Genomic DNA, 22,545 nt, shown 5'->3' with positions numbered 1-22,545 from the left:
AATAATAATTGAAGAAAAAAAAATTATTGATCTTAAATCCAAATCCAAATCCAAATTTAAGTATCTAAACAATAAAATTTCAAACGATGAATTTCAAATCCTCCATTCTATATAAAAAGACCCAAACATGGAATTTTAAAATCAATGGATTTGAAATCAAGGCATTTGAAATCAATTGATTTAAAATCCAAATCCAAATTCAAATCTTGCCATCCAAACACAACCCTAAGTCATTTGTATATATTAAATAAAAACAAAAAAAAAAAAAACAAAAAAATGTCATAGTATTGGTCAAACACGCAGTTATTTGAAGTTAATGTTGGCTACAAACTGACAGAGTGGTCATTGGAGAAAAGTTGATATTTAACCAACAGAACTCAAGTACTAAACTCGAGTAGTAAGCAAGTAAAGAATACGAGTCTACTAACGTTGAATTCTATATGGTAGTTTTTTGAAGTTAATGTTGGCTACAAACCGCCACAGTGGTTGTTCGAGAAAAGTGGATATTTAATTAAAGGAACTTGAGAGTATGAAACTCGAGTATTAAGCATGTAAAGAACTCGAGTTCTATACTTATTATGCACACCAACTTACTGGCGTCAATCATCTCAATTAATGCATAATCAATGGTACTCGATTGTTCTAAACTCGAGTATTTTTTATTTTAAGAACTCGATTTTATTAAACTCGAGTACCTCTAACCCCTCGCCAGCTCTCAACCATTTTCAGTATTTACCATTCCCACTTTATTTCCTCTAAAGAAGTAGAAGCCTTACTAGTAGTTGGATCACCATCTGCAAGTCTTGGGTTCTTAGTGTGAATGTCTCCATCCAAGACCAATGTGCTGTCCATTTCCACCTTTGGGTCAACCCTGCTGTGATCAGTTCATAGAGGTAATAGTTAAATGCTTAGTCAGATTGTCTTTGCATGTGGTTTGTATAAAATTTTTGTGCATGGGGTGTATTTCATGTAATGAGTTTTGCAAAATTAACTATGTACAATTGCTGATTTACAAGATGAAATGCACAACCCACACTCATTCATAACTATGTACAACTGCTGATTTATATATATACACATATATTAATAAATGTTAGTTGAATTCCCAATTAATGCCAAGTATAGTTCACGTGTGGCTTAATTGTATAAAACTCATGTGGTTGATAGATGGAGGTAATATGATATTCGGTTGAGTTTTACAGTAATATGAGAGTTCATAGCAATATGAATTCATTACTCAACAAAAAAAAAAAATTGGCTTAATAAAATAAAGTCGAAATGGTTGAATTTTAATTATTTATATGTGTATAATATATATATATATATATATATATATATATATATTTATGGTTAAGTGCACATTATGTCTATGTGTATAAATTATTTTTATGATCGAGATTCAATTATTTATATGTGTATGCACGAAGTCAAGGAGGTTGAGTTTGAATATAAATTCTTTTTATCATACGCCTAGTTTATTTAACTAGTTATAGATTATGACAACTACAATATTCTTTGAACAGGTTGGTGATAGATTTTCACTATTTCTATGTGTACTACGATGGAGAGACGTATTATCATGAGTTGCATGGGTTGTCATACCAAGGCTCGAACTAAAAGCATAAATGTGTTGAGGTGAAGCGTGAGATAAGCCTTAGGCAATTGCAACGGAGAATATTGACGACGATGGGGTTGGACCACTCTAGGCATAAAATTTCCATCATGTATCAAGCACCTCAACGGGTTGTAAACACCTAGGTTTTCTAAAATTCACTATAGCTATCGGACAGCGCCGAAGTGAAGATGATGTGGGAATTTGTTGAACAAATGTTGGTGAAGGGATTCATTGCTTCGGATCTCTATGTCACTATTAAGCCCGCTATAGTAGAGGTTGGAGAGGGTTCACAATATGCTGTTTTGGATTAAATTGGAGATGAGCACATCGACTCAATATCGTTACAGTCTTATCAAGGGTGTGTAGAGAACACAGGAGATGGGTATGACGATGAACCGTGACGAACATTTCCGCATGTGAACTCGATTAAGGAGTAGGAAGGCTACCAGGAAGTGCATGAAGGAGAGTATTTATCCTATGATGAGGTGCATGGGGGCACATCCGAAAATGAAGATGATCATGAACTTGGTGACGAGCAACCCATATTGATGTTACTAGGGATGCGTTCGAGGAGCTCCTAGATACCGTGGGTGAACATGAGGATGTTGATGATATCGAAGAGGTGCTAGCAGAAGAGAATAGAGACATATGACCTAGTCCCGATCCTACGTCGGAATGGTTTACCAAAAACACTTGGGATAATATGTTTGATCCATCACTAGTTATGCAAACAGTAGTATAAAGTTAGCAGCCTGGGGAGCAGTTAGTGAAAGGGATGGTATTCCCGACTAAATTGGCGGTGCGACATGTGTTGACCTGGTTCTCAATGCGGGAGAATTTTAGCTTCAAAACTGAGCATTCAGACTTAGAGAGGCTTATGGTGAGTTGTGAGGATGATTCATGTCCATGGTCAGTCTATGCAATCTGTTGCAAAAGGGAGACAATGTCTAGAAGATCACAAAATGCCAGTGCCCCTACATGTGTGATAAAATTTAGAATGCTCATGATAGTCGGATGCTTGATTCGGCATTCCTAGCATACATACTTGAGTGTTATATACGAGTAGACCCCGCGTATAAGATAAAGTCCTTACACCACCTTATTTTGGCAGACTTATAACACGATGTATCTCACTACAAGGAATTCTTTAACTTGCATTCTTTTTTCAATACAATGTAGAGACATCAGTCTTCATGAAGGTATAAGAATGATCTTTTAAGGGGGTTAGGTCACGGGTTCATGCCTCTCTTTCCCAAGACCCATGAATACCTTATATTATGAAAATTGAAATTGAAAAAAAAAAAAATAAAGGCTAGGTGGTGATTTAAAGTATATGGCAACAACCTGTTTCATGAATCATTAATGCATGTGACACACTAAATGTTTTGTGAATCACTAAATGCATGTGACACATGGATCATATCTGATAAGCATCTTCATTCTTGACATTCTGATTAAATAAGCATCTATAGTTTTAATAAAAAGAAAACAAGAAAAAACAATAAAAGGAAGGAGAAAGAAAGATTATCTTCATCTTATAGCCTTACAAGTCTTGATTTGTTTTCTTCAACTTTAATTATTTAACTTGTATTCATTTCTAACATAATCATTATGGTTCACCTACAAGGTATAGGATGCCAAACAAAAGGCCATTGCAGCTATATACGGGGATTTTAAAAAGGAGCTGTATGCAGAGTTGTTGCGTTTTTTGGCAGGACTAAAGATGCAAGTCTGATACAAAGTATAAGTGACTAGTGGACGATAATTATGAACGGGGAACCTATACATTCAAGTACGTATTTTGGGCGTTTCGTCTATCTATTGTTGGGTTCAACCACTGCAAGCCTGTGATCAGCATTAATGCAACCCACTTCTATGGAAAATATAAAGGGAATTTGATGATTGCAATGGTGACAGATGCTAATAATAAGATTTATCCACTTGGGGTTGGTTCTTAGCTTGTATAAGAAGGTATGTTATCAACTGGAGTGATTTGTGCGTCATATCTGATAGAGACCCTGGGATACAAGCTGTCTTCGGAGACACTAGTCGAGACTTTTTGCAGCCTCCCATGACAAAACACCGTTACTGCCTCCATCATCTATGTAGTAACGTCAACATTAGATACGATAATGAAACTTTAAAGAATCTAGTATGGAGGGCAGCAAGTGCTATCCAAGAGCAAAAGTTCAATGCCACCTTCGAATTAATTGAAAATGTCAACCAGGTAGCGCACCAATATCTGCAGGATGTGATACAAGACAAATGGGCTCTAGCTTTTGACAAGGGTTACCGTTATGGGGTGATGACCACAAATGTCTTCGAGTGCTTCAATGGTGCTCTAAAGGGTGCTCGCAGCCTACCCATTACAGCAATGGTGAAATATACATGGTTCAAACTGAATGCTTACTTCGATGATCATCGCAATAAAAGTATAGCGTAGTTGAATTCGAGGAAAAATGGTATAAATATGCCTTGGATATCTTCATGAGAAATAATCACAGGGTAACGAGATTGATCGCGCAACAACAATCATATCAAGTAGTTACACTGCATAATCCAAGGACTACTGGTAGGAGGGGATCACACACATGGAGTTAATCTGTTGCAGAGAACTTGTACATGTGAGAAATAGAAACTGTACAAGATACCATATTCACATGTCATTGTAGTTTGTAGTAGGTATCAACACAATGCAGAGCAGTACATTGACCCATGCTATAGCGTGAATGCACTGCTCCCATTTTCCTTGCATTGAAAGATAGATTATCATGGCCGGATCCTGAAGAAACTTGACGGGCTGTCCCTAACCCCCGATTAATCTAAAAGAAAGGTCGCCCTGTCTTAACACAAATCAGGAATAAGATGGACGAGGGCGGGAAATGGCTAAGAACCACACCATGGAAGGAGGGGGGGAGGAAGGTGCGATACGGGTTGTGTAACCAAGAGGGGCATAACTGAAGAACATGCTCTAAGCGGATCGAGGTACTGACGAGTGGTGGTCTCGTGGACTAGGCATGCTAAGTTTGAATCGTGGCATCCTTCTAAATGCAACTTGAAACAAAATGCATGATATATGCCATTAGATCATTAGGCAACGTGTATCATCAATTTCTTATTAATAATGCCAAAATGATTATCAACTTCTAGTTTTGTTAGATGTTCAATTTTTTCCCTATTGCTTGTGTCTATTCCCATGAACTGCCGCACAAGTTAAATATATGCATTTTAAAATGATATAAATGACTGTTCGAGTAATTTTATTGAAGTTACCTAGAAATTGAAAGGGAAAGGAGTTGACTTGGACAACAACTATTTTTTGATTCTTCAGGTTGGATACTTATTATGTAGTTGTTAGAGTTTGAATAAGAAGTTTGTTTCCATTTTTTGTAAACTTTGCTTCTTGGGTGTTGCCAGGGTGAAGTTGAGCAAACTTCACTTATAAAGCCAAAAGCTCAGGGACCCCATGATGAAGGTTTTCTTGAATATCTTGAGGACATGATTGGTACCAAAAAATATGTCGAAATAAATTAATGAAGCGTATAAGCAATGAGTACAGTCTGCATGTTAACTTAGTTGAAATTTACCCTCTTATTCCTGCTTGCTACGTCAATTTCCTATTTTTAATGATGCACTATGTCTATTACTTGTGTTAGTGCTAATGCTAATTGGAGGCATAATTCTTGTTAGTTAGTTGAAAAATTGAAACTTGAGGATGAAAGGTATAGCTTGAAAATAGGCTGTTTATGGAGAGCCAACCTTTAAAATGTATTAATTGAAAGAGCATTCTATGTAATAGCTTGATACACAGTGTTCTTCATTAAGATAAGAGCATGCATCCTTCTAGATGATGTTATCATTATCAATTTGGGGTTTTTATTTTAATTTTTATTATATGAATTTACTTTCCTATCCACATATTTTGTTGCAACAGGATGTGAAGAATGAAGCAGAAGCGTACATGCTGAAAGAATTATCTTTCTTGAAATGGCAAGAGAAAGCCACCAAATTGGCTCATGAAGATGCTGATACAAAACTTGTTGAACTACGAGCAAATGTTGCCAGTTTAGAAGAAAACCTGAAGACTAAAAGGTATATGTAATGGAATCTTTTGCAAGCATCACCAGTAAGTCCAAGTTCCAATATTGTCAAGAAGGTTTTGCGCTTGGAGATTTCTATTTATAACTATCTGAATGTAAGCAATATACAAATGCATATGTGATATTGATGTCTAAATTCCTATATTTTCATTGAATGCTTTGAATGTTAAGAAATTATATCTATATATGTTTGTAGACATCAAAATTTTATGATGTATTCACAACCGTCCGATTGTTCATGATAAAATATTTGTAATCAAATTAATCTCCAATTGATGAGGTGAACGATCAACAAATGAAATCAAGCCACGTGGCAACATCAAATAAGAAAGCTATATGGCAATGTCAGAAGAAAAGACCTATATGGAAAGTTCTTATTAAATGGAAGACCAAATTAAATTCATAATTAACTCTCAATAAATGCTGAGAGAAAATTCCAAATTAAATACGATTGAGTTGCCTATAAATAGAGACTTCTCATATGAGAAAGGGAGGAGAAACAAAGAGAGAAAAACCCTACTGACACTCTGGCAAAATAGAGAGTCATCTCTAAGTCCAAAGAGCACCCTTGCTTCCTCAAAATCAAGCTCATTCCTACTTCTTCAAATCAAAGTAGCTAGGGATTTTCCATCAATTTTGTTCGAGATCAAGCCAACGGCCCTCGACTTCAAATCAAATACATCCAACCACACATCTAACTTGGAGACATCATGGCACAATTCAAGATCAAGCTTCATAGCCCTTCGGATCGTAAAATTTCTTGGAGATCGAATCAGAGGAGTTTATTGTATTCTTTCATTGTAAAGAGTCATACATAGGATTGTATTAACGTATATACAAATTAATATAAATTGATGATTTGTTACACCATTTCGTGATTGTGTGATTCATCTTTTATGAATTTTGTGTGTACAAATTTCTGGCACTCCCGGTGGGACCTCTCTGCCTCTCAAACTCATCAACATATGTTGCAAAGGGCTCATACATCCTCTCCAAAGAAGGCTGACAACCAACATAGAAGCTCTGCCTTCATTGCTTCTCTATCAGTCCAGCAATTGCAAGACATGATAGCAAATACTATTCGTGCTCAATATGGTGGTGCACCTCAGAGTTCTCTTATGTACTCAAAGCCATACACAAAGAGGGTTGACAACTTACGAATGCCCGCAAGTTATCAACCTCCTAAGTTTCAACAATTTGACGGGAATGGAAATTCCAAACAACACATTGCCCACTTCGTCGAAACTTGTAACAATGTTGGCACAGAAGGAGATCTCCTTATGAAATAGTTTGTCCACTCCTTTTGAGGGAATGCTTTTGATTGGTACGTTGATCTTGAGCCCGAGTCCATTGATAGTTGGGAGCAAATGGAAAGAGAGTTTTTGAATCACTATCATAGTACTCGTCGCATAGTGAGCATGATGGAACTAACAAACATGAGGCAACGAAATGATGAACCTGTTGTCGACTACATTAACCGTTGGCGTTCCTTAAGCCTTGATTGCAAAGATCGTCTTTCAAAAGCATTTGGGGTGGCAATGTGCTTCCAAGGTATGCATTGGGGACTACTTTACATCCTCTAGGGAATCAAGCCTTGCACCTTTGAAGAACTTGCTACTCGAGCACATGACATGGAGCTTAGCTTGTCTAGCCATGGAGAAAAAGGCCTACCCATTGATAAAGATAGGAAGAGAGGTGACAAGTACTCCAAGTCTACTATTGAGGAGTCTCTAGCCATCACTACAAAGCCTATTCATTACAAGAAGAACGCAAGTCTACCACAAGAAAAGGAACGGCGTCAACCCACCTTAAAAGAGATGGAAGACAGGACATATCCTTTTCCAACTCTGTTGTTTCAGGAATGCTTGATGACCTCCTAGAAAAGAAGATAATTAAGCTACCGGAATGCAAAAGACCAGAAGAAATGGGTCACACCAATGATCCAAAGGACTAGAAATACCATCGAATTGTAAGTCACCCAGTGGAGAAATGCTTTGTTTTGAAAGATATCATCATAAGGCTTGCAAAGGAGGGTAAAATCCTCTTGGACCTAGATGAAACGGTTGAGTCGAACTATACTGCATTCACCGCTACATCCCCAGCTCTAATAAAGTCACAAACTCCACCAAAGACATGGTCACCTTTAGCTTCAACACTAGGGGCATCTGACAAGCATATTCAATTTGGAACAATTAAGCCGTTTCACATGCCATGCTCAGAGCTACTGAATGAAGCTAAAATAAAAGGCAAGCTGATGAATGAAGATGAGAGTTGGGCTTTTGTAACTCGAAAGAAATCTAGGAAGAAATGCAACCCGAAGTCACAAATAATCCACAAAGAAAAGCAATATCAAAAGAGCAATCTTAGAGGGCCTCGTGAAAAGGTGATAAGGAATCCAAGCAAAGAAGTTCATGACGACAAATTGTTGCAACAAAGAAGCAACTCTCCAATCACCCTTCATGATTTCTTCCCCAAAAGTTATTTCAAGATGAGGACTGATGGCTTGAGAGTTGAAAAGTCAGAAGCATGTGATGAAAAGCCTTAAGATCAAACTTCCAAAGCATTCAACAAAAGAGCTTGTCCATATCCTTCTCAAGTAGGATATTTGGCACTCGCAACATGACGACCATTCAATATGTTCTCCAAGAAGTCTGCATTGAAATGGGGTGGTCCATATGTTGTCCAAGAAGTTCATAGCAATGGTACCTAGCAAATAGTTGACAAAGATGGGCAAATCGTTAGTCCCATAAAGGCAAAATGTCACTAAGTTTGAAAATATGATGTGCTCCTTGGTAAGAGCTTAAACAGCCCACACACACACACACACACACATACACAAAAAAAAAAAAACTTGAACTACGTTATGACTTGATCCCTTATTGGGTACGTAGGCAACTTGGTATCACTTGCTAAGTTCAGTCACATATCTCAAAAAAAAAAAAGAAAAAAAGAAAAGTGAATTGCAAATCCAAACGATTTCAAATCAATTGGTCATGCTAGCAAGTAGCAATGTTGAAGGAGCTAGCCGAATGTGTATTTTACAAAGCGATACTCATAATCCGTATGAAGACAAAGGCCTAAAGATCTACTTGATCACAATTGCTTGAAAAAAAAAAAAAAAATCAAGCACATAGAGATCGTGATCCAAGTGGAAGACAAAAATTGGCTGAATTGACTCCCGTTTCGTTGTAACCACTCCTTGAGAATGTGAAGATTACAACTAAGCTTGTGAGAGAAGAAACGCAGCCCAACCATATCTTAGCATACACCTGTGAGCAAAGTCATACAAAAGCAGTTTCTCAAGTCACGAAATGTCTAGTTGTGTGTAAGTTGCAACCAAAAAAAAAAAAAAAAAAAAACCAAAGACAAGAAAGACACGTAGAGGTTTGCATGTACACTATCCAAATTTGAAAACCATGTTCATGGCTTATTAGTTATTAGGCGTGGTGTTGAAATTCAAGGCTACAAGGAAGCCATGTATTCGCTTGGGCATTAAAGATTTAGGCATGTATTTAATGTGCACCTTAGTTGTCACATGAAGATGAAGGCCAGAACGCTATAGTCATGTAGAAGCAAAAGGAGACAATTAACAAACCAGTGCTTGTTCTTACGTGGTGACTGATGGGAATGACGAGATTACATCCCACAGACGAAGCTAACACTAATGACGAAGAAAGCGTCCATGACGAAATCATCCTGAATAACGAAGAAACTGGTTATCACTGACGAAGGCAGGGGAGTCATTCAATGCAGTCAATCAATGACCTGGGCAGTTACCAAATCAACCAGGCAGACCATTGGGAGCCTCTTAAAAGGCCCATTATTGGACCAGAGGCATTACCTGGGAAAGCATTAACAACCACAACGGCTAGCCCCCAAAGTCACATATATAAAGCCTTCACACAGTCAACAGGAGGTACACACATACATTCACGCTTTAAGACAGCACTCTGGTTTTTTATCTTGTTTCTTATTTTCATAAGGTGTTTTCATTATTCTGACTTTGGCATTGGAGGCGTTGTGGCAGGCACCACACCGATGACCCTTATAGAGCATACACTCACACCAACAAGGGATTCCATCTGCCCACTTCTACTGACGAGCTCATGCTTCATCAGTTTGGCGCCGTCTGTGGGGAACGACATTTTCAGATTCATATTTGAAAACGTGGTTTCCATTTAACTCTCTACATTCAGATGGAATCCAACCCAGATTCAGTAGCCTTGGCCCAGCAAGTTCAAGCCCTTGCAGCCACCATTGAAGAACTCACCAAACAAAACCAGGAAATGAAGCTACGACTTCAACAGGTTCAACAGGCTCAACAGGACGAAAGCCGGTCCAAGGATAACCTAGAAGGAGAAGGGGATAGCCACAGGAGAGGTACCCCTCAAAGGCCAACTACTCCGGACGAACAGAACTCAGATCTCCTTCGAGAAATGAGGAAGGAGATGGACGAACTAAGGAGCGCCATTAAGGAGAAGACGGACCGAAGCGTAGACAAAATGGTAAGGGTTACGGATTCGCCTTTCACCGCAACGGTACTTGAATGCCCTGTACCGTCAAAGTTTCGCTTACCTCAACTTGAGCCATTCGACGAACTCAAATACCCTTAGGATCATCTTAATACCTTTAAGACGACTCTAGGTCTTCAACAACCACCTGACGAGATACTGTGTCGTTCCTTCCCAACCACTCTCAAAGGAGCTGCAAGAGAATGGTTCACGAAATTGCCGACCTCGTCCATAGACAACTTCGATCAATTAAGTAGTGCCTTCTTACGCCATTTCATAGGGGGGCAACGTCTAAAGAGGCCGGTAGACTACTTACTCACCATAAGACAGAGAGAGAAGGAAACTCTGAGGTCGTATGTCAAACGATTCACGCGGGAGACTCTGGAGGTGGACGAAGCCGATGACAAAGTGCAGTTGACGACCTTTAAGGCGGGACTGAGGTCCAAAGATCTCGTGGCCTTCCTCACAAAGAATCCACCAAAGACGATGGCGAAAATGCTCTTGAAGGCACAGAAGTACATGAATGCTGAAGATACTTTAGCTGCCATAAAGGATGCCGAGAAACTAGGCGACAAGGCCTAGAGGGAAGACTACTGTAGGGGGCAGAAGAGAGATTGACCAGATCGTCGGAACAATGACGGGAACAAGAGGAAGGATGATAAAAGTCCTTGGACGGTAAGATTTACTCCATTGGTTATGCCTGTTGACAAAATTTACACGCAGATCAAGGACGAGCATTATCTCAAATGGCCTAGACCATTGCACTCATCCCCTAATGTCCGTGACAAGAACAAGTACTGCCGGTTCCACAAAGATCACGGCCACAACACGGAAGATTGCAGAGACCTAAAGGAGCAAATAGAGGAGTTAATACGGAAAGGGAAGTTACAGAAATATGTGAAGAAAGGAAAATATAGCAAGTTCAGGGACGACAATAAAATCCAGCATGAATCCTTCTCCTGGGATGACGACAGTCCGTCCCAGCCTCCACACAAGGTGATCGGGGAGATAAACACGATTGCAGGAGGGCCGTTTTTAGGAGGGTCGTTTAAATCACTCAAAAAGGCCTACCAGAGACAGGTGAACAGCATCCACGTCGTACCTCCGTCCAAGCACCGACGAACATACCAGGAAATGTCCTTCAGTGAAGGAGACGCAATGGGAGTGAAGCAGCCCCACAACGATCCCTTGGTCATAATGCTGAATATAAAGGGGTTCAATACTAAGAGGATCCTCGTCGATAATGGTAGCTCCGCAGACATCATCTACCTCCCAGCCTTCCAACAGCTGAGACTAGATCCGAAAAGACTGCGCCCTTTTGACTCTCCACTCGTCAGCTTCAGTGGAGACAGGGTCTAATCCAGGGGTATAGTGACATTAACGGTGACGGCGGGGACCTACCTAGTGCAGTTGACCCGACAAGTGGACTTCCTAGTGGTAGATTGCCCTTTATCTTACAATGTCATCATTGGAAGACCCACTCTTAATAAGTGGAAGGCGGTGATGTCAACCTACTGTTTGAAGGTAAAATTCCCAACAGATAATGGTGTTGGTGAAGTGAAAGGAGATCAAGTCCTGGCAAGGGAATGCTACCAAGCCGTCCTGGCTGGGAAGGAGAACCACACATGGATGATTGAAGAAAAGGAAGAAGATAGGATAGAGGCCCTGGAGACGGTGGAATTGGTAGAAGGAGAAGCGAACAAGATGACCAAGATAGGAACGACGTTGAGCCCCGAGATGAGAACAAGACTCATAAGGTTCCTTAAAGAGAATCTAGATGTTTTCGCATGGAGCCACGAGGACATGCCCGACATATCTCCAGAAGTCATCCAGCATAAGTTAAATGTGGACCCAGAACGGAAACCCGTCCAGTAAAGACGAAGAACCTTCGCCCCAGAACGAGACCAGGCAGTTGCAGACGAAGTCACCAAACTCCTGACGGCAGGGTTCATCCAGGAGGTGTATTATCCTGAATGGCTTGCAAATGTCGTCCTGGTAAAGAAAGCAAATGGGAAATAGAGGATGTGTATAGACTTCACCGACCTAAACAAGGCATGCCCAAAGGACAGTTTCCCTCTACCAAGAATAGACCAGCTCGTGGACTCCACAGCCGGGTACAAGTTACTAACATTCATGGACGCCTTCTCAGGGTACAACCAAATAAAGATGGCTGAGGAAGTCCAGGAGAAGACCGCCTTCATCACGAGTCAAGGACTCTACTGTTACAAGGTAATGCCTTTTGGGTTGAAGAATGCAGGGGCTACGTATCAGAGGTTGGTGAACAAAATGTTCAGCCAACAGATTGGCAGGAACATGGAAGTGTACGTGGACGATATGCTCGTCAAGAGTAAAGAAGAGCTCGCACATCTGGACGACCTGAAGGAGACATTTGCAACCCTCAAAACACACAAGATGAGGTTGAATCCAAGTAAGTGTGTCTTTGGGGTAGCTTCGGGAAAATTCCTGGGATTCATGGTGTCCCAAAGAGGAATAGAAGCAAACCCAAAAAAAGTGCGAGCTATCATCGACATGACGTCGCCTAGGACCGTCAAGGAAGTTCAAAAACTCACAAGAAGAATAGCAGCTTTGAACAGGTTCGTTTCCAGGGCTACAAACAAATGCCTGCCCTTTTTCAAGACCTTGAAGCAGGCTTTTGTCTGGACCGACGAATGCGAAGTTGCGTTCCAAGAACTAAAGCGTTACCTGAGCAGCCCACCCCTCTTAAGCCCGTCCAAAGAAGGGGAAAACCTATACTTATACCTGGCAGTGTCAGCTTCGGCAATAAGTGCAGCCCTGATCAGAGAAGAGGGCAAGAAGCAGCTCCCAGTTTACTACGTCAGCCAAGCCTTCCAAGGAGCTGAGTCCAGGTATCCAAGGATCGAAAAGATCGCGTTTGCACTAATAGTAGCCTCGCGCAAGCTAAGGCAATACTTCCAGGCAAATCCCATTCTTGTAATGACGGACCAACTAATCAAGAAATTAATGAACAAGCCTGAAGCAGCAGGAAGAATGGTCCAGTGGGCGATTGAACTTAGTCAATTCGACATCGAGTACCATCCCAGAACTATGTCAAATTTATTTTCCGCTGCATACTTAGTTTATTGGTGATTTGTTTGTGCTACCACGCGTTTGCATGTTAATTAACTTAATTAATTCACTTGGCTAAATTAATTGGTTAATTCATCACAAGGGGTCAATTTGTTTTTGGCCTATCAAAAAGCATAACCGATGAGACTATTCATAATTTCATAACACGTAACTCAAACAAACCAACAAGCAAAAAGAGAGCATGGATAACCAGGAAGCCTACATAGTACATACTACATAGTACTCTGGAGGCTCAAACAGGGTTGGCGTTCATAGCTATCATTTGGAAGCCTTTGGGTACTAGCATTATTGGTGTTGTTTGTTGTAAACTTGCGTAGTGCAAGAATGAGTGTGATGATGAGTATCACCAGGCCAAGTATTTGAGCTGCAAGTTTAACGTCCGAAAGCAATGACATTTGTTCCTGCAGTAACAAAAGAGGAAATTAATTCTATCAACACTAGAACCAACAAAAATAAAATTAGAAAAAATTTGTTAATTATATATATATATATATATATATACATATATAGTCTGCTATATATTCTCACCTGTTTGGAGGAATAGATAGAGATAGAGGATGATTGGGTAGAACAAAGTGAAAAGGAAAACGAGAGAGATATATTTTTGGGTTGGTTGTGTTAAATGTGTCGCAGAGGATATACAGAATCAAAAGAAAGTTGAGTCTTCCTGTAAGTTGGTTTAGTTTATATAGAGAGATGCAGTCATATTCGGGTGGGGCAATGGGGTTGAGAGAATTGTTTCAAGCAGTGAGATCACTGAGATGCAATCATGGACGAACTATATATTCTTTGACTTGGGGGCTGAGTTTTTAATTTTTTTTAAAAAATATTATATATATATATATATATATGAAATTTTAAAATAAAAAATAAAAAAATCTATAGTTGGTCTCCCTGAAAAATAAAATTGGTCAAAAAAGCCAATAAACACAACAGACATCTCATTGCTTGTGACTACGCACTATGTGATCAATTGTACCCGTGTGGTGTGTGTACTAATGTGTATAGTTTTTGATGTTTTGTAAGCTTCAAAACATGTTCATTGATTATTTAGCATTTTTTATATGCAAATGACTTTAGTTGTTAAGTTGTTTGACATTGTTTATTTGTTGTTTGAGACTTAAAGTTAGAAACGTGGTTCTTTTTATTTTCTTGGCAATGTTAATTAATTTTTTTAGTTCAATAACATTTGACATATAATTAGATAATGATAAATGTGATTTATATTTGATTGGTAAATTATGGGAAACCTAGCTAAAGTATTAGATTTATTTCAAAAGAAAAATGGAAATAATTCAAAAACAACTATTTATGTGTCTTTTCTTTCATTGATTGACAACTCCTATAAATTTTACTAAATAAACCTTACAAATTGATGTATCAATTGGTTAAGATGCAACAAATAAGTAATTAAGTACTTTATTTGTTATATTATTGATGTGACACCAAAAACATTCATTGCTATGTCAATTTGTAAATATTATGTAGCAAAATTGATAGTAGTTTTCTGATTTATTTATTATGATATTGATGTTATACTAATCACTTTTAATGTATATCTTGTTAACCACCGTGCCCCATGGCATGATGATCACTTCACAAATATATGCGTTTGTGTGGTGTGACAGGTAAGGACTAAGATTCAAATCTCTAAGAGCGAGTTTCATACACATATATATTTAGATTATATTAGAGTAGAATTTCTATCTTGTAAATTTTATTATTAGTAGAAGCTTTATCATTTTTCTTGTCGAAATTTTATTATTACCAGTTTTGTTTTTTAAAAATCAATTATACTTTGTCCCCCCCCCCCCCCCCAATAAAAGGGTAAACCCCTGGATTTATTGCATCATGTAGTCATTTTCAGGTGGGGCAAGAGGAGAATCCTTTTAGAGCATTCCCACCTAGTTTGCATCACCAAAAAAATCACCTTACCTATTTTACATAACCACTATAATAACATACTCTACATCTCATTTTTCATTTTGCAACTCATCACATTAAAATAATTTATTTTCTACCCACACAAACAATAACAACTAAACCCAAAACACCACCACCTCACAGCAAATCAACCATCACTATTACCGCAAAAATCCAAAATCCAAAACCAAACCCAAACCCCCGATGCACTAACCCAAGATATATAGAAAGATAATTAAAAAAAAAAAAAAAAAACCCTCAAATCTAAAAATTCTAGATTTAAGATTTGAGACCCACCAACAACATTAGTGAAAACCTAACAACCCAGTGATCAATTTTATTTATTACATCTCTAAATCAAACTTACTATTCATAAGTTATAAGAATATATATATATATTCTTTGGTATTGATCGCATTTCTTTACATACTTGTGTGCTTCTCTCTACATATTTGGCCACCAATATCCTTGAGTGAGAGCCCTATGAGACAAAGATTTGCCCTATATGTGGCTTCCACAAATCCCTTCATGTAATTCTTCAAAGAGTAGTTCAACGGCTTCAAGGTGTATGCATAGCAAATATGGGCCAGAAAAAGATCTCTTATACAATTTTTGGTCCTTAGACAGCCAAAACCAAGGAGCCTTTCTCCGTATCTTGTCAGCCTCGGACTTACTCTCGGGCAAGATGTCTTCTTTAAGGAATAGCACAATAAAGTCCATCCAGCTGGGACCCACCCTTATTTGATGAACATAAACCATGTTTTTCCTTACCTCAGTGGGTTTACATAAGTCCTCCACAAGGATCACCAACAGTAAACTTTGTGTCGAGGAGATTGCCAACGTGGTAAGAGAGTCAGCATGTGTATTTCTACTTCTAGAGATTTGTAACAAATTAAAAGACTCAAATCCAAACTGTAAGTATCTAACTTGGTTCAAATATTCCTGCATTCTGAGATCTCTGGCTTCTAACTCTCCCCCTACCTGGCCTATAATTAACCTTGAATCTGAAAACATCTCTACTGCCTTTCCTCCCATTCTCTGAACCATAGTCATTCCTACTAATAAAGCCTCATACTCAGCCTCATTATTGGTGGCCGAGAAGCCTAATCTTAAGGATTTTTCAATAATGATCTTCTCAGGAGAAATTATAACTAGCCCCACCCCAAATCTTCTTTGATTCGCCGCCCCATCAACATGCACCCTCCAGGGTAAAGGCTCTTGCAGGGAGACCATGCCAACTAATTTTTCATTCATGTTCTGTTTCTCAATGTTTTCTTCAAAAGGGGTTTCAATAAACTCGACCACCAGATCAGCGAGGACCTGACCCTTGACAGAGTTGCGAGGCATGTACTTGATATCAAAAGCCCCTAGGATCGTGCCTTACTTTGCAATCCTCCCTGTGTAATCAGCACTCCAAAGTAAAGATCTAAGCGGGAGCTGGGTTAGGACAACAATTGTGTCTGATTGGAAGTAGTGGGTTAGGACAACAATGGCCTTCTCCAATAGTAGGTAGTAGACCTTGGCCTCATGTAGTGACTTGCTCACATAATAAACTAGCCTTTATACACCATTATCAACCCGTACAAGCACCAGGCTTACCGCATGGGAAGCCACAGCAATGTAAGAAAACAAAATCTCATCCACCTCGAGTCTGGACATAATGAGTGGCCGAGATAAGTATTCCTTTAACTGTTGGAAAGCCAAGACACACTCCTCAGTCCATTCAAATCCCTTCCACTTGTTCAACAACTGGAAGAAAGGTCTACACCTGTCTGCCGACCGAGAGATGAATTGGTTTAGAGCAGCAATCATTCCTGTTAATTTCTGGACCTCTTTAGGATTCCAAGGTGGTTGTAAATTGTTGATTGCTTTAATCTGGTCAGGGTTGACTTCAATTCCGCGGTAGGTAACCATGTACCTCAAGAACTTCCCTGATCTGACACCAAAAGAACACTTAGAAGCATTAAATCATAGCTTGCGTCTCCTCAAGATCTCAAATATATTCCCGAGATCGTTAACATGCTCGGATTCCAACTTACTCTTGACTACAATATCGTTTATATAAATCTCAATGTTTTTCCCCAGTTGTGGCTCAAACATCTTGGTCGTCATCCTCTGATAGGTAGATCCCGTATTCTTTAGACCAAAGGGCATCATCTTGTAGTGGTAATTCCCAATAGGAGTGAAAAAAGTTGTTTTCTCTTGATCATCCAGGGCTAAAGGTATCTGATGGTACCCTTAAAAGGCATCTAAAAAGCCCATCCGAGGATGGCCTACAGTTGCATTCACTAGCTGATCAATCCGAGGCATAGGGAAGGGGTCCTTTGGACAGGCTTTGTTCAAGTCTGTGAAGTCTACATATACCTGCCACTTCCTATTCTTCTTCTTTACTACCACTGTATTTGCCAAACATTCAGGGTAGAACACTTCTTTAATAACCCCAGCCTGCTTAAGCTTGTTCACCTCTTTTTTGACAGCATTAGAATGCTTCTTAGATTAGCGCCAAGGTGGTTGCGTTCTAGGGAGGATAGCTGGGTTGACATTCAAATAATGGTAAATGAAGTTTGGATCTACCCCAGGAGCTTCTTAGGCATTTCAGGCGAACACATCAATATTCCCCCTAAGAAACGTTAATAGTTCTTCCTTCTTCCGAGGAGGCAACTGAGCTTTGACCTAAAAAAACTTCTCCAAATCATCATCTATATCAATTTCCTCCAACCTCTCACACTTTACCTCTTCTGACACCGCATCTATAGATAGGACCGAAATCCTTGATTGCTATGAGCCCCCCTCAGCAAAGGCCGAGGACTCAGCTTCAGGCTGATGCATAATTGCAACAACGAGGCATTGCCTAGCCATGGATTGACTCTTTACAAGCTCCTCAATTTGGTCCCCTGATGGATACTTCACTTTTAAATGCAGAGTTGAAGAAACGGCCCCTAGGGCATGGAGCCAAGGCCTTGCCACAATGGCAATGTAGGGGGAATAAGCATCCACCACAATAAAGTCTTCCTCTACCACCTCCGAACTTGCCTGCACGAGCAATCTAATCTGACCCCTTGGGATGACAACTTTCCCATCAAAACTTACCAAAGGTGAATCATAGGTTGACAGATTCTCAGGCTTTAAGTTCAGCCCTCTATACAAGTCAGGGTACATAATCTCTTCACCACTGCCCTGGTCTACCATCACCCTCTTCACATCATACCCTCCTATCCTGAGGGTGACCACCAAAGTATCATCGTGTGGCTGGATGGTTCCAATCTTGTCCTTGTCCGAAAAACTCAGTGCTAGTCGAATCTCCACTTTATCCCTCTTCGGCTCAGAATTAGAGTCCTCGGCGGGTAGCCGAGCTACAGACATCACCCTGGAAGGATGAGAACCAGTTCTCCCAGGTGCATCAAAGATGACATTAATTGTGCCCAAAGGTGGCCTTGAAGAAGCGTTCCCCTGAGCCCCTAACCTTGCTTAGTCTCCTTGCCCACTGGGCCGATACAAAAACTGTTGTAACCTTCTATCTCTGACCAGTTGCTCCAGATGATTCCATAGAGTTCTACAGTCCTCGGTGGTATGCCTTCGTTCTTGGTGGTATTGGAAATGAAGACTTTGGTTGCGCCTCATGAGGTCTCCTCCCATCTTGTTCTGGCATTTGAAGTATGACTCATTCTTGATTTTCTCCAAGACTTGATGCACTGGTTCTCGGAATACCATGTTAACCACCTGAGGAGCCGTAGACCTAGATTGTCTAGCAAAATCCCTTCGGGGTCTATTATTATTGTAACAATCCAACTTGAAATCCCTCATCTCTTGAAGGATAACCTTACCATTCCCCTTGCCTTACAGTTGGTCTTCCTCAACCCGTTTGTATTCATCAATGCAGTCCATAAGTCGAGGCACACTCCTTACTAGCTTTTTGGTCAAGGATTTTCTCAAATCATACTCAGTGGGCAAGCCGACCTTGAAGGTCCTTATAGCCACGTCATCAAAATCCCCATCAATCTCATTAAACATCTCTCAGTATCTATCCAAGTACGTTTTCATGGTCTCACCTTCTCACATGGACATGGAAAATATAAAATCTAAGGGCCGAGGAACCTTACTGCACGTAATAAAACGAGAACCAAATACTCAGGTGAGCTCTTTGAAGGAGTCAATAAAACCTGCACCTAGACCATCAAACCACCTCATCGCCATAGGCCCTAAGCTGGATGGGAATACCTTGCACATCAAGGTTTCATTCTTGGAGAGTACAACCATTCTCTGGTTGAAGTGACTTACATGTTCCACAGGGTCTGTACAACCATTGTACATGGTAAACGTGAGCTAAGTGAACCATCGAGGAAGTCTCCCTCCCTCAATCCTGCACGTGAAAGGTGATCTGGAAATTTGGTTGAGTGCTGTACTCATTGCATCATTTCCTAATCCTTTGGAAGATGAGCTCCTATTTCTACGCTCATGGTGGTAATCCTCATCATACGAGAAAGATTCACTGGGGGGAGTCCTCGATCTGGGCCTATAACTACCATCTCCTTCCTCGTTGGAAGAAGAAACAGACCTTAAGGGAGTTTTTCTTCATCGTTCACGGCACAACTTCCTCCACAGATGATCAATCTCTAGTTGCATGTTTCTAGCATTCTCCTCATGAGAGACATGGCTCCACCCTAAGACTGGTTCCTAGTATGGGTAGTGTGCACACTTCCCTCCCCATCCCTTCTTTGTTCAACATCACAGAAGTGATCTTACCGCTAAGACCCTATAGATTTTGTCTAGTTTAGACCTGAACCTACCATTGTTGAACATTAGACTCACTATAACACCAGAAGTTCCCACAGACGGTGCCAATTGTAAGGACACAGTTTAAGTCCCTAGCCCAGAGAATAAATGAACATAGGCCCAAAAAGCTCAATCGAATGAATTTGTAGAGAGTGGGTTGGAAAACTAGGCTTAAACGAGTTGGATAACAAGTAAAGTGGGTTCAGATGACAAGAAAAGGAAGATAAATTGATTTAAACTAAAGAAAATCGTCCTCAGCACAATCCGAGAAGATCAGTTTTTTTATATTTCTCTCAAGTTTGATTACAAATTCAGTTCTTAATTGCTATAATGTTTTTCTCTTAATTTCTTGATCTTTTTCTTTCAGGGTATCTCTTCCATTTTATACTATCTTCACCTTCCATCTCCACCCCCCACGTGCAGATCAGATTGTTGGTGTTGATCCTTGTTCCATCAGCACATTCCTGAAGTCTTTGGGTAGTAGCTGTAAGGCTGAAAGTTACTGTTCAGGTATCACTTCCTCATTAATGTGGCCAGAGAGTTAGTTGCAGAGCATTTAATGCGGTGGTAGCAGCTTTCCCTTTAGATATTTCATGACTTTCCTCTGTCCTATTCCTTCCTAATACTTATCCTCATCCATGGAATGATCCAGAACGTTACTCCAGATGGCAAACCACACCCTTTGACCTCGGCTTTGCTCAACCGAGGTGGTATTCTTCCTCTAATCACCCTTCTGGATGGCTTTAATCAGATTTCACTTTTTCACTTACTAACACGGATCCTTATGAAAGTGTTTACCCATCCTCAGATTGTTTAACGTCCTCGGGTTGGCTCCCTAACCCAATATACACATAAATATGGGCTCCTAGGCCTGTCACCCCTACATCTATATTAACAAAACTTATGGTATTAAAAACAAAGTAAATTAAGAAATTTCTCTAAATCTTCATAAAATTGCATCTTGGTCCTAGTGGTCTCATAAAATATATTTCTAGTTTAATCTCTACCTACAGGGGAAGAAATATTTTTTAGTTTGATGATAATCTAGCTCTTGTTCAAACTAAAAAATCTAGAAATTTTGATACTCAACTCAACTCGTTTTGTTTTCAGCCCTACTTTTGCTATTGCTTTTGTTATCCATAAAGGAGGCAAGCTGTTATTTCTTCGTTGGGCCATAGTTTCCCACCATTTATTTATTTACTTTTGATATATACGATAGGTTTGAACTTATGACATCGATTTCACTGATGAATCATTTTTATTATCAAATCAAGATACTAATTAGATTTTGGTATAAATCGAATTTGAATTTAAGTTTTTATTTGACGACAAAAATTCATCAATTAAGCTAAACTAGGATCCACACCATTTATTGATTTCTAGTTGTTTATTTTTAGCTAGCGCTAAATTACGTAAAAGTTCTTTACTATGGAAGTTATTTTTAGCTTTTAGATCATTTTTGTTAGAAATTGTTTTGTACTTATACATGTCTGTCTCTAAAGAGTCAATTATACATTTGACTTGGGGATTGCGTGTTAGTAGGTTTGCCCACATTCTTCATTTCCTGAAACAACCCATCCATTTAGGAAAATAACTTAGAACCATTTCGAAAAATTAATGAAATAAGAGAAAGGTAACCTCAGCTTGTAGATTTGGGGCTTCTATACAAATCTATCCAAGTCCATATAGCTTATTTTGTGAGCCCCAAAGGTTAAATTGTATTCAGTGGCCCAAAACGCTCGCCTATAAGAACTAGGTTCCCATACGGGCCAAGAGAAAGAAAAAGGCCCGAATCAACACATTTTCTATTTTAAATGAATTCACTATTATTCATAAACTTAAGCAAGTTTTGTTGTAAAAATAAAGAGTGAGTTTAGTACCACAACAAATTTCATAATTTTATCATAATTTTGCTACGTGATAACTTGTGAATAGTAGAATTATGGACCCACATGACCTTGCCATCTTATTTCCACTACTTACAATCCATCAAATTGATAAGTTGTGGCAAAAGTTGTGAAATTTATTGTGGTAGTAGACTTCTCAAAAATAAAATAAACGCATGAAAGGAAGATGAGAAATATTAATATAGAGACCAACGATTCTCCACAAAAAGAGGGAAAATATATATATATATATATATATATATATATATAAAAGAACAATTGGAAATTTGGAGTTAAATTACCTTGTTCACTATTCAATCAAATAGACCATTGCAAAGTATAGTGGATCATTAACACGGTAGAGATCGTATGAACGTAATTTTTTATATCCCAAGCACCAGTCATTTAACTAGCTATCAAAAACAAAGAATGGGTTTTTCTCTGTTTTAACTTTTATGAAAGAACAATGATTTTCTGCAGAAGAAGCTCAGTGACCGGAAGCCTACATGATAGTATATTGGAGGCTCAGCCAAGGCTGTCAATATTTTTCAAACCTATAAGTTGGTTAGTGTCTTGGCTGCCAGTAATGCAGATGCAATTGTCACAAACAACCATATGCGAGGTCAGAA

The 22,545-nt window shown here is 39.3% G+C and overlaps 1 protein-coding gene across 1 annotated transcript; it reads left to right on the top strand.

Annotated features, from left to right (window-relative positions):
* The first annotated feature begins 10,001 nt into the window (after positions 1-10,001).
* Positions 10,002-11,585, top strand: LOC115989201. The gene is made up of 2 exons (XM_031112868.1): positions 10,002-10,220; positions 10,956-11,585. The coding sequence occupies exons 1-2, from the start codon at positions 10,002-10,004 to the stop codon at positions 11,583-11,585; spliced, it is 849 nt and encodes a 282-aa protein (XP_030968728.1).
* Positions 11,586-22,545: the final 10,960 nt, after the last annotated feature.

The sequence above is a fragment of the Quercus lobata genome, chromosome 5 (genome assembly GCF_001633185.2).
Source record: "Quercus lobata isolate SW786 chromosome 5, ValleyOak3.0 Primary Assembly, whole genome shotgun sequence".
In the NCBI taxonomy this organism is placed as follows: domain Eukaryota; kingdom Viridiplantae; phylum Streptophyta; class Magnoliopsida; order Fagales; family Fagaceae; genus Quercus; species Quercus lobata.
The sequence above is the reverse complement of the archived record's forward strand: the minus strand, read 5'-3'. Positions and strand labels throughout refer to the sequence as shown.

Coding starts and splice junctions, on each gene's coding strand:
- LOC115989201 (XM_031112868.1), top strand. CDS start 10,002: ATGAAGCTACGACTTCAACAGGTTCAACAGGCTCAACAGGACGAAAGC. Junction 10,221..10,955: donor ACCGAAGCGTAGACAAAATG/GTAAGGGTTACG, acceptor ACGCAGATCAAG/GACGAGCATTATCTCAAATG.